This window comes from Heterocephalus glaber, unplaced genomic scaffold, assembly GCF_053883595.1.
Source record: "Heterocephalus glaber isolate CG9 unplaced genomic scaffold, H.glaber_assembly_v1.0 deba00000071, whole genome shotgun sequence".
Classification (NCBI taxonomy): Eukaryota; Metazoa; Chordata; class Mammalia; order Rodentia; family Bathyergidae; genus Heterocephalus; species Heterocephalus glaber.
In genome coordinates this window covers 24,110,799-24,123,910 of record NW_028258137.1, presented here as the reverse complement: position 1 = coordinate 24,123,910, position 13,112 = coordinate 24,110,799, and the positions used below count along the sequence as shown (strand labels likewise).

Here is a 13,112-nt window from a genome sequence, read left to right as displayed (position 1 = left end):
AGGGCATACAGGTGCAGGCGCTGGCATTTCTGCAGTAGCAAAGGAAGAAAAATGAAAGAAAGAAAGTGGAGAGGGAAGAGACAAGCTGAGAGAGAGAGAGAGAACAGTGGTAATAGGGAAAGAAAGGAGATAGTGGCTGACCTTCATCCTGATATTCACCTTCATGAGAAATGAAGAGAATAATTCACACTTGACAATAACATAGCACAGCTGCCTCTGCTTCCTTTAGCCAGAAAGGCTGGAGTCAAACAGAAACCAGACACCCAGTGCTTAAAATCAATACTGAAGGGAAAGTACAGAGGTGAGGGGGGGTAATTAATAAAATAATTTAAAAAGCCACAACAATCACCTATTATGGAACAGTTACGTACTTTGTGACATTCTTTTGACTTTTATTTTATCATGCAATTCTCACACAATGAAAGCGAGATGAGAATTATTATCCTTGAATTATAGCTAAGGAAAATAACCAATACTATGACCTGCCTGAACTTCAAAGTCAACCAGATAAGCAGGGATGGAATCGGGATTCAAACACACACTTGCAACTTCACTCTTGCTGGAAGACATGGCACAGGCTCATCATTTAAAGTATTTATATGTATGTATGCATCCATGTATGTATGTATGTATACGTGTATAAATTAGCTTGCAGCATTTCTTTAAGTCTCAACCTTCTTAGCTGGAAAAAAATGAGTAGAGAAAAAGGATGTATTTACAGCCACACATAGCTAATAATATCTTTAAAAGGTTTTTCTCCCCCAAAATGCCCTTACAGAAGTTTCTGAGGTTTTCTTCCTTAACACATCTATCACGCACATGACTTATGAACAGAAAAAGGAGTCTCTGACCCATTTATTGTCAACAGATATAGACCTGGCACCAAGATGGAGAAAACATAATAATGAGACAAAAAACTACTTTCCTGTTCATCATTTATTAGTAAGTTAGATCAAGTGTGCCATGCATTCTGGAATTGTCCAAAACCCTTAAAAGTGTGTAACAGAAATCTGGAGAAAAGGATGCATTAAGGAATTTTTCTGATGTGAATGAGTTTGACCAAGCAATAAGAAAAAAGTACAAAAAAAGATATGAAATTTTAATAGTATTTCTCAATTCCTATTTGTATGTCAGAATCTAGAGGAAGTACGTAGGTGGAGATTTGTGCATGCTCTTGTGTATGTATGTGTGTATGTGAGTTTTTCTCTTCATTTATTTTTAGGAACATGATACTGATGGTGAGAAGATGACTTCCTAAGAAGTCATAAAATTTCCTAGAAAATATTTAATTTTTAGCCAGCTATAGGAGCACTTCCATTTTGATAAGAATAAAACAGATAATCATAGAATATGAAGACCTGAAATAATTTCTGATTTGCTGCATCTGTGGGTGTACCTATCAGAGTTGTCTTATAGCTAAGTAAGAACAAAGAGGTCAAATGAAGCCAAGCCATTAAAAGTCCCATTGGCTAAGAAATCTGCAAATTTTTGCTCTATGAAAAGTAAACACCTGTATAATAGAAAAGAGATTTTTTCCAGCATAAATATACAGATTACTTAAGAAATAAGAAGGTTAAAATCAAGCATACTATTTGATAATTAGGATCTGATCTAGAGAAGTGAAATTAAACATGTTAAAATTACATTTCAGGCCGGGCTGACTAGAATTAGTGATTGAGCATTGTGCTCCACTGGCTTGAAAGAGAGAAAAGATTCAATATCTCTTAAGTTTTGTACATGGGATTCCAGAGAGTAACAAGACCACTGACCAAATCATAGCAAGTAGGAAGGAAAAAATTTGTAAGGAAAAGTTTGATATTTTAATATGCTCTTTGACCTTTCTATTAGACATCAGGTGACATTTTTCTGGAAGCTACTGAGAATGTGGATTACCAGCTTAAGTAGCAGGTGAAGGAGGGGATATGAATTTAAAGTCATCCACATGGGCAGAATAGTTAAGACATAGAATGACCAAGGTAGGCAATGGAAAAGGAGAGGAGAAGAAGTAGGGTAGAAAAGAAAAGAAACAGGAGTCCAAGAAAGAGCAGCAGGGGAAGAGAAGAAAGATGAGAAAGAAGAGGAAGAATCAAAAAAGGTAAGGGGAAGGGAAAAGACAATAAGCGACAAAATAATTTTAAGTTGTCAGTGACAAAATAAGAGAAAGTCATTCAGATACAGAAGTAGTAGATAAGCTGAGGGAGTAAAACATTGAATGGCTAAAATAAATAAAAATGTCATGTCCATATTTGAGTAGGTAAAAGACATTCTGCATTATAGCTGATAATGGGCCCCAAACTTAGACTTGAAATCCATATCAATATTTTGCATTTATTTGGACCTACAGTAAAGATTTTGCTGAGAATATTTCATCCACATATTTTTTCCTGTTTTTCATATTTGTAAGTATGTGTGATTTTACTGTGTAGTTTGATTTTATTGCATAGAATCTGTGAAAAAGGTTGTTGATTTTTTTTCTACCATATAATTTAACATCAAATTTGGGAGTTGAAATGAAGAATTCACATGTCTGTATTTACCGATTTTTGGCCATCAGTTTATCTCCGCCTGTGTGTGTGTATGTGTGTGCTTGCTTTTGCCTTTATGTCTTCTGTGTTCACATTATTCTAATTTATGTGACTTTGATGCCTTGCATGCATTCTTAAACACACTCTGAAACAAATTCTGTATATATTGCATACATAAAACTGACTTTTGTGATTCTATACTTTGAATACTTCATCCTTCCTACTGCTTTTGTCAGACAAAAAGAACTCTAAAATCCCTCCTTTTATTGTATAAAACCACAGGTTCAAAGTTTTTTGTATCAAGGTTGAAATTTGGGAATAGGAAAATATCCAAATTCAGAAAAAAAACAGAAAAATTAGGTTTTGGAACATATATTGCTCATGTAAAGTGTAGTACATGCTTTGATGGCTCAGAAAAAGTGGGACTGGTCAATGGTGACTTCAATGGCTCCTAAAAACTGTTCGGTTGAGGAAAACTGGCCACAAAAACTGAAGTCTCATTGGTAACGGTAACTGCCCACCCCATAGCAGACTCTGAAGAGGAGCTCAAGCCAATATCTGGCTGAATGCAGTCCTAGATGGTCTCCTATTTCTCTATGCACTGCATCTGCATGTGAATATACACAAACAAATAATTAAACATGAAGCAAATATCAATAGGATTAGCTTGGCATGTTTAAACAAATCTTGATAAATCCGCCTCAGTAACAATACTCAAACTACAAGTGTATGAGAGGAATACAAATTCAGCCTATTGAAATATTGTCCTGTAAGGAGAGATATTTTAATAAAACTGCTCCTCTGTCAGTCAGCTCCTATTACTAAGGGAATAAAGCTATTGAGCTGTGGAACTTAGGCCAAAAAAGGGGATTTGGAAATGCAAATTAGAGATAAGTCGGTAATAAATGTCTTTTATTCAACAACACACCATCCCTGATGCCAGAAGCTATTTTAAAAATGACTCAATGGTTTTGTGAAATTGGAACCATACATACCCAAAATGGACATCTCTGGCACAGTAGCATGATAGGGTCCATTAAGAAACTCAGGTGCATTGTCGTTGATGTCTTGAACTTTAATAATAAACTCAGAAGGAGGCTCAAGAGGTTTGTTCGTCTCCCAGTCTACTGCCTGAGCTGTCAGGGTGTATTCAGCCTTTTCCTCTCGGTCAAGTCTCTTAATAGCATGGATATCTCCAGTTATATCGTTTATTTGAAAGATTGTCCCAGCTCCATCACCTGATAGGATATACTTGATTTTTTTGCTTCCAGGGTCCAAGTCTGTGTGTAGCTAAAATGAAAAGTAACATTAGTTAGTGATGGAGCAATCTGCAAAGTTATTTTTCTACCTGGCTCCTGTTTCATGTGATTTCAGTTCTTTTAATCACTTCATCAATTTCTGGTCAGAGTAAATGTACAAATATACTATGTAGCCCTAGAGATAGCCATCAGAAACAAAGTATAATGAAATTCATTAAATAAGTCAGAATAGTATTTTTAAAGTGCTCTGACCTGTTTAATGTAAAATTTCATGCTTTCTAAAGGATAAAGGTTCAAGGGGAAAAATACAAAAATATATGTAATCATTTTCAATTTATTGACACATTCATTGAATGTTATTATTAGCTACCTTTTATGAATCACTACCTGTATGCCAAGAACTACGTGAAACACTTGTCATATAATGACCATTCCCTTAAATTTTATAAAATACTGAGTTAATATTTCATAAAAATATGAGTAAACTGAGGTATGTCAATAATTAAGGCACATAATAACCACTTCACTGTTCATATTTGATAGACTAAAGTATGGTGCTGCTAGAATTAGACTCAGATTTGCCTGCTATATTTATACAAACAAAAGTAATTCTAATAACCTGAAGGTCTCATAGCTTTTGTAGGACTTTACATTTTTCTTTAATTCTTACAATTCCTATGGAAAGAGCCAAGAAGATCTTTCCCATTGTATAGAGAAGAACCCTTGGGCCAGAATATCAGAGCATATTTGCCCAGAAATGGCAATTTTCTGAAAAAAAAAAAAAAAAAAACTTTTCAAAAGGAATCCAAATCTATGTCAGGTCATGGCAACACATATTTATTGAATACATTTATTGAATATTGAGTTTATATACCAGGCAAATTCTCTGCCTGGATTGTTTGGTAGGTACATCCTACTGGAGGGAAACCTTGGTTTTCAAATCCTCACAATGTGCTCTCCAGAGGAGATACGGATGTTTTGATATATTTGCTTTTCCCTTTTTGTAAGTAATTTCTGCTTCAAAGAAAAGAAATAAGAATAGATATTGTTTTTGTTTGCATTTTTAATAAAAATTATTGTATTACAGTTGTAAAATGTTGTTTAATTGTACATAGTTTTTAGTTCAATTCAGTTAAATGCCAGTGTAGTTCCCTTATTGCTCCATGAAATGTCAAATATTTGTCCCTTAAAAAACTCTTGTTGAAAGAAACTCCCAGAAATTCAAAAGACTGCATTCTCTGGGATCCTCTTTATTCAGAATAGGCTCTATCATTTTCTTTGCTGATTTGAATTGTATTTAGTGCTTCAATAAATGAAAAGAAAGGATTATGAAAAAGACATAAAAAAGTAACAAAGAATTCAAAAGCATCTAGATTTCCTACTTTACTTTTGACTATTAAAAAAACATAAGATTATATCAAATATTTATTGAATCTCAGAGTGTATCCTTTTCTTTCATTGTTTTAAATTTATGAACAAGAACAAATATTGAAATGCCACTTTATCTTAATGAATGTGGGATTATAATTCATTAATGTGATATTAATCCTAATTTATGATCATTTTAATTTATGTGCATTTTAACATTTCCATTAGCATTTTTATTAAAAATAGAAAATTTGAATAATATATCATTCATGAAGGCTCCTATTCACATGCATGCCATTCTGGAGGCACAAGAGATATCGGTATGTGTCACTCTTGCCACAGAATTCTGTGAATTAACAAATAAACTAGTCTTACTATATTTGTGTTAGAACTTATCTGTGGCATATTTTCTTTCTTAGTACTGATAACCTCTGATATGTAAATTGAACTATAGTCTTAGGTTTTAATGATTCTTTGTGTCTAAAGATAAGTAAAGGAAAAGAAGGGAAAAACAGAAGTTGGAAAAATAAATTACAAAGGCAGGATTCAGGACTTTTGAACTGTAGGAAGTGCAGAGATTATCACATTTATTTGAGTTTCGGTTGCTTTGCCTACAACATGATATAAAATATCTGCATTGCACAATTGACTTTGGAATCTGAGACCATCCATCTATTTGAAAATAATTACAACACAAAAGTGAGCATATGAAGTGACTTATAACTGAAACCATTATTTATTTCTTAACATTAAAGCCCACCTAAGTCTCTGGAAATACTGGGGTAATCCTGGTTGCAATGTACGTGTAAGCAAGTTCCCAAGACTCATTTAAAAATAGCTTTTACACATATAACATTCTGAAATAAAACAGAAAAAAAAGAACTAAGGAAATATTGTTTGCTTTCTCCGCTTCCAGAAATTTATTTTAGCTAATCGGCTTAAAATCCAGATCCTGAGGCCAATGATAGTCCTGATAAGAGTATTGAATTTCTATGTTCATTCATTCATCCCATTATTTGTATCACACACATATTCTGGCAAGTGACTTGTGTGGATAAATAATTTGACATTACAAAGAAAAGACTGTGGATATGAAAAAATAGATAAAGAAAGAGAGGGAGAAAAGACATAAGATTCCAAATCTGCCTCCCCGAATTATTTGAGATGCATGGTTCAAGTTGCTGCTTTTGCTGTCGTTCTTCATGTTTGTCAGATCTTGCTCATTTTAGTGCAATGATGCCGCTTCTGCCAATTTTTCCCAACCAAAAACTCCTGTGGTTCCACAGATATTCCAAATGCACTGAAGCTTCCCACACTGTGCATCATCTGGAAAGGTGAGTGTCATTCCTCCCAGGCATTGCTGGGCTATTGGAGCAGGATAAGGGCCATATGCAAATCAGGTTGAATAGATAAGACTCCTTGGCCTGGCTTTGGTGCAAGAAAGCTTCATGCATTCACTTAATAAGCATGTAGAGAATTTTCCATGTTCTTCCATGCATTATCTTAAGGGTAGAGGTGAAGTAAAAATAAACACTAATATGGTCTCTGCTCTCAAAGACATTGTCATGTGAGTGACCAACAAAATTTTAAAATTTAGAGGAAATATAGGGATCACTATCATCATCATCATCATCACCACTACCACCATGACCACCACCACCATCATCATCATCATCATCATCATCATCATCATCATATGTATTGACTATTTCCTGGTAAATATTTTGTAAGTGTATGTTACAACTTACATGTGCTCCTCCATTCAGGGCACAAAGTATATGAGACTGGTAGATGGACAAATCTGTCTTGTCTTCTTTCATGGTTTTTATTAGCCCCAAATACTCTGAATAGACAAATATTATGACACTGGAATCCACCCTCTCTGAATTTAATAATAACATGAAGCCCTTTAAAATAAAAGGGTTAAAAGTGTTGGGGATTTAGTCTCACAAGCTCAAGGTGCTGAGTTCATCCCTGGTACCACAATAAAAAACAAAACAAACAAACAAACAAAAAAAACGGGTTAAAGAATATGTTGAAATCACAAATATAGTGTGTTTTGCAACATTTGTTGAGGAAAACCATTAATAACAAATATATTTACCTTTTTAATTGTCCATTTTTTCATTCTTAGAGTTCTAGGAACTGCTTCTAAAACTATTTTGAACACATAGAACTATAACTGCAGAATATTTAATTCAAAAAAGTTACCATGATTAAAGAGTTTTTCAGAAAAAAAGATGTATCTTAACACAAATCTGAGACCATTTCTCCATTTTACCAATAAAATGATTGAGATTAATAAGAGACACTCGCAGAGAATACATAATTAGCATGTGACAATATTAGCAGCACATATTTTAGAGTTAAGTTTTGGATTCATATGCATGCTCTAAGATCTATGATGTGCAAGAAACAGGCATATGTGAAGATATAAAGAAATTATACCTACAAAATAAGGTGTGGAGAGATAGAATACATCATCTCAAAAATGTAATGGTTAAAGCTTCAGTTCTCAAAGGAAGAAGAAATGTGAGCCAGGCAGAATTCATAGTAAGGGTAAAGATTCCTTTAATTTTAATCTCTTTAAAGATAATATAGTCTGGATAGAGTATGGAGAGAAAGAGAGGTAGCAACAAGACTAGAACGCAAGATGGGGCCAGAATATATAATAGTGAAAGTAAAATAAAGAGTTTGGATTTGATATGAGATCATACATAGAAAGATTTCAAAAAAAGAGCCTGACCTGATCATAGTTTTGTTAGAGTGATACCACAGAGACTGGTGTTTACCAACTAGAGAATATCATAGAAGCCCAGAGAAGGGTAGATGAGAGATAAACCTAATAAATCAAATCACTCAGCTGCCTCAATTATTATTAAATCCTACTCATAATCCAGGATCTGTCATATTGGTAACCAGATAAATTTCCAACTTTTCTGGCCACATGCTGTGGCCTAGTTGGAGAAACACGGTGTCAGGTACACAGTGGTGATTGTAGGCTTTCACATTAAGTCTTCAATTTCAGGACTCATCTCAAGACTGCTACAAAATTGAGCTGAACTGTTGAGTATGAGCATCATTCCACCCTCATCACCTTCCCTATATTTATTTGCATAACACTTCCCAATTAAAAGACAGATTTATACTATAAAAGTTGTGAGAAGATGCATTTGCATTTCATTCTTCTTTGTATTCCTTCTGTCATATTATTGGAAGCTCAATAAATATTTGTGGAGTAAAATGCCTGTAAAGAAGGGAAGAAAAGAACATTTCTTATTTTATTTTCCAAACAGTGATTTAAAGAAGAAAGCAATAGAATTTGGAAAGCTAGACCCAGGGACCTAAAATCTTACCTATAGTAAATGTGAAGCTTTTGAGTTCCCTCAAGTGTGGATTCAAATTCAGTTCTCATTGTAGGAATTAAGATATAGTAGAGGGGTTGTTGAAAGGAAGGTTGGGATCTTGGATAGATAGATACATATATGGACAATGGGTTAATAATTTGTGCATGATAGATAACAGTGATAACAATGTAATAGTAACAGTGACACTCAGACATCATCAATTTCAGAGTCAGAGTGAGAACCTACATCCCTTTGGTGGTTATAGATATTTATTGACAGGAAAAATATTTCCTCTGCTCTCACACAGAATGCTCCAGGACCCCACAGTAATCTTCATACAGAAGAACCTAGAGGAGGCACATTCTTCTCTGTATTCATTTTAATACCAAATGATGAGTCATTTAGTGGAGAGGATCAGATTGGGCCATTCTGACTACTTCTTCTGGTAGGATGAAGTGAGGACTAAGATTGTGGAAACCACAAGGGAAATCACTTCTTTATCGGAAATTGGGTAACTCTGGCATCCGAAATTATTTTGTTGTTCTACTCTATCCAAAGGATACTACAGGAGAGTTTCTCCAATTTTCTTGATGTGCTCTTCCAAGATGGGACCAGTCAGTTTGACAAGGTGCTTCTGAACTAAGGTTTTGAGATGATAAGAGGAGAGGGCAAGAGCTCAATGTAAGGCACAGATATGCTGCTAGCAGAGTAAAGGGGCAGGGAAGGAAAGGACAAGAAGAACAGTAGAAGGTTTCTTTCAAGTTTCTCTACTGCTCCCCAGAAGAAATGAGGAGTTAATCTTAACATCTGCTTATCTCAGCCCTCCACAGGGCGACATCTTCCACAGTGTCCTCACCAACGTGAATTGCACCCTTCAGGAGATAGGAAGGTCCCATTATGATATTTAAAGAGAACTGGAAAACCACCTGTTCTTGATGCTTTTGAGTTAAATAAAATATTGGATGATTCTTATACAAGGGGTTGGATTTAGAAGTGTGTCATGCTGGACCTTGTAATCTGTAAAAAGTCTTGATATGCTGAAATGGTTTAGAACTACAGTAAATTTAAGCAACCCATTCCATTCCTCTATTCTTACCAAATTTCAGGAAAAAAATTATATCATAAAAGTACATCTATCTAATAGGCATAAAACACCCCAAGATTTGGATAAGATCAACAGACAAGAAAGAACACAGTGGATAAACAAATAGCAGTCATTACTGAATCTGAAATTCTATATTGGTAGTAGGATTTTGAGGGATTCAAAATGTATGAATTTTGAAGAACATTGCAATGGAAGTGAAAAAGGGAAAATATAAAACTAGGATTTTGCTCGAGTCATTGAATAGAATTGTAACAATGGTTAAACCATGGTTTTCTTTTTTTGTGATCAAAAAGTTAAATAAGTTAGATGTTTTACCCATCCTAGGAGCAATATAAATTGTCTCATTTAAAGCTTTCTGAGAATGCTGAAGCTCAAGACAAAATTCATCTTTAACAGAAATAACCACATTTTCTAGTTTTGCCCATGACTACTCAGTAAGCTTAGAGATGGCTCAATGGATCAATAGGTAATTGAATTGATAAAAGAATTAAGATGAGTGTGATAGGTAGAGAAATTGTGTTACTGGAAAAATGCATGGGTGGATGAAAGAGTGGATGGCAAACTAAAGAAATTCTCAAGTATTTTTTTTCCATTTAAATCAATGAGATTCAAAGGACTTGGTTTGAATCACAACTTGGAGATATGATCTTAGATGAATACTTAAATGTTCTCTATATTAGTTTCCTCCTTGAATATAAACAAGATCACTTAGTACCACCAGCAAAAACAAAATCTTTTTCAGATTATGGCAAGGACAGTAAGTAAAAGCTTTTCAAAATTTTGTTATAGTCTCACAAATATCACTATAACTGTACTTTAAATTTGGAAGTGTAGCCTAATACACCATCAAATTATCAGAATCAGATGCTAATGATATAGCTTATAATGCTATAAATGTGTGTGTGTTTAAATGTGTACAGCTACACCCTTCAACTCCTTTTGCCACCCAAAATCTGCCTGAAAAAATAATGAACAGAAACAACAAAACTACAAAGGAAACTTGAACAGTGAGCATGCTTTTCTGCTTCATACCAAACGGATCTGTCAGAAATCTGCACCACAAACAGAACTGTGTAAGGGCTTAACAAAAAGAGAGTTATCTCTAAACCAAGAAGCAAGGCCTCAGAAGTCAAACCTGCTGGCACTTTGATATTGGACTTCCAGCCTCCAGAACCACAGGACACTAACCTTTTGTTGTTGATGCCACCTACTCTGTGGTAGTTTGTTTGCATTTCATCTGTTGCTCAATAGCTTTGTGGAAATTACACTGAGGTAAGAGGTAGCGTCCCAGGGACACAGAATGAGAAACAGTCCTAGATTTCATGATCTCTGGAAATCTGTAATACCCACCTAACATACTGGAGTCCAAGGTCTGCAAATGGCCCCGTGGAAAGGAACCTAATGACAGAATCACCTCAAAGTTGAAAGTTGTGGGATGGGAAGTGGGGCAATTGGTATGGAGAGAATTTCTTCCTGATAACAAATGTTCTTGGGAAATCTAATGAATCCAGTAGGTGAAAGTAGGAAGATGAGGTGATGCCTTTATAGAAAACAATGACAAAATGCAGAACTATTAGATACATTTTTATAAATAATACTCCCACTCCAATGATCACGTATTAATACCTTCTCCTGAAAAATAAACTAGTAGATGCTTTCTTTGCACACTCAGAAATATTATAGCTGCTGTGATTCTCAAATGTCCCCTAAAGGCCCATAGATTAAAGGATTAAAGGCTTGGCCATTAGCCTGTGGTGCTATAGGGGAGGTGGTAGAACTTTCAAAATGTTGGACCTAGGGTAAGAAAGTTAAGTCTCTCTCTCTCTCTCTCTCTCTCTCTCTCTCTCTCTCTCGTCTCTCTCCCATCTCCTATAAAGGTAAACCAAATTCATATACTATCAACTGCAGCCATGCAGCTGTGATATCCTCTGCCATCACACATCGAAAGCAATGTGACCAATAACTATGGGAAGAAATTGCAAAAACTGAGAGGAAAAGAAAAACCCTGTTCATCCTTCAGTTTGATTATCTCAGCACTTTGTCACAACCATGGAAAGCTTACACAATCACAATACTGTTAAGCCACATACTGGGTATTCAATATGTAAATTTTGAATATGGAGAAAAGCTCCATTCTGACTATTTCTTCTCTCCACTGTTTTAACATGTTTTGGATTTGAAATGATAGGTGTGTATGTACACACACAATTTCTTCATCCACTTTGCTCATAAGAAATGTTTAGGTGGGTTTGAGAGTCCTTTTAATCTTCTTCCTGTTAACCAGATATGGTACTTTCATTTATAACAAAAATTTCAGAGAGATAGTAAAACAGAATATAATGGAAATAAAATGGAGAGGAGATAAAGGTCACAAAGAGCTTTCATGAAGAGGAATTAGGTTAGGAGAGGAGATTTGATTTTTTACATATTTTATTTATATTAAAGTTCTCTGTATTTGAGTGTTGAGAAGGAATTTCAGGTAATTTAGCTTTAATGTGAAAGACTGTCTGAGCTACATTGGGTAACTTGGTTTCTAAGAAGTTTCTTTGAGCAATAAAAAACTTTGTTATTTTACTCAGTGATAACAGTGGAAATGTAGACTGACCTTCAATTATTGTTGTATAAGAAACTGAGAGTTCTTTGAAAGTGATCTTGTGCTAAGATAAAGATTTAATGTAGTTCAGTATTGCACAAATTCTGTGGTGTGTGTGTGTGTGTCTATGTGCATGCACACACATGCACATGAGTTGGATATTGGGAGAGAAAAGAACGGATGAGAGGATGGAAGAATGGAATGCTGCTGTGACCCTGTGGATTTTGTTTAATTCCCTGTACTTAAGTTTAAATGGCTAGTTTTTGTCATTGAGGTACAAGACAGGTCTACAAATAGCCTTGTAGAAATCGAGTTCCCCTCCTGTCTCACTTGTAGTTCTCAACAATAATTAAGATGTACTGGGAATGCAACACTCTGAGATAAGCAGGGACTGGCCAGCATAGCCTGAGATCTGTCTGTGCCCTCTAGAAACAAGATGTATTTTTGTGCTTCAAGTCAATAAGTCCTTTTTCTCAGGTATAAATTTTAGGGTGGGTTGTTTTCTGCAGTATTTCCTAGAAGTGCTAATAGGAAGAAGAGATGACACTCTATCCACCATGGGCCATAGAGGACCAGCTCATCATATATCCTAGGCTTCCACTTTTTGTCATCTGTCCATAATAAATCTACTCCATGGAATTTATCATGTGTGTAACTATTTTGCCAACCACACCCACCCCTTATACTATAAATAGTATAAGGGTACTCTAGGATGAGTGGATAGAGTATTGAAAATTTCTGGCAAGAAGCAGAACTGCAAGGCTAATGAGGAGGTCTTTCTTGCCTCTGTAGGAAAAACCCCTGTCAGTACTTGGCAGTGGAACACTGGAAGAACCAGGAATGTCCAGAGCAATTTTCTCATAGTGTGGTGCACAGACATCTGGACATCTCTAAGACCCCACCAGGACATCTAGC

General features: G+C 35.2%; 1 protein-coding gene across 10 annotated transcripts in view; it reads right to left on the bottom strand.

Moving 5' to 3' along the window:
• Cdh8 (cadherin 8) overlaps positions 1-13,112 on the bottom strand; it is a 382,630-nt gene that overhangs the window by 259,913 nt on the left and 109,605 nt on the right. For all 10 annotated transcript variants that reach the window (XR_015449028.1, XR_015449007.1, XM_087205646.1 and 7 more), the window contains one exon: positions 3,521-3,815. Coding sequence is in view for 8 of the 10 variants with exons in the window: in XM_087205646.1 (XP_087061772.1) it covers positions 3,521-3,815 (295 nt within the window). In the remaining 2 variants the exon portion in view is untranslated. The remainder of the gene's footprint in view (positions 1-3,520; positions 3,816-13,112) is intronic.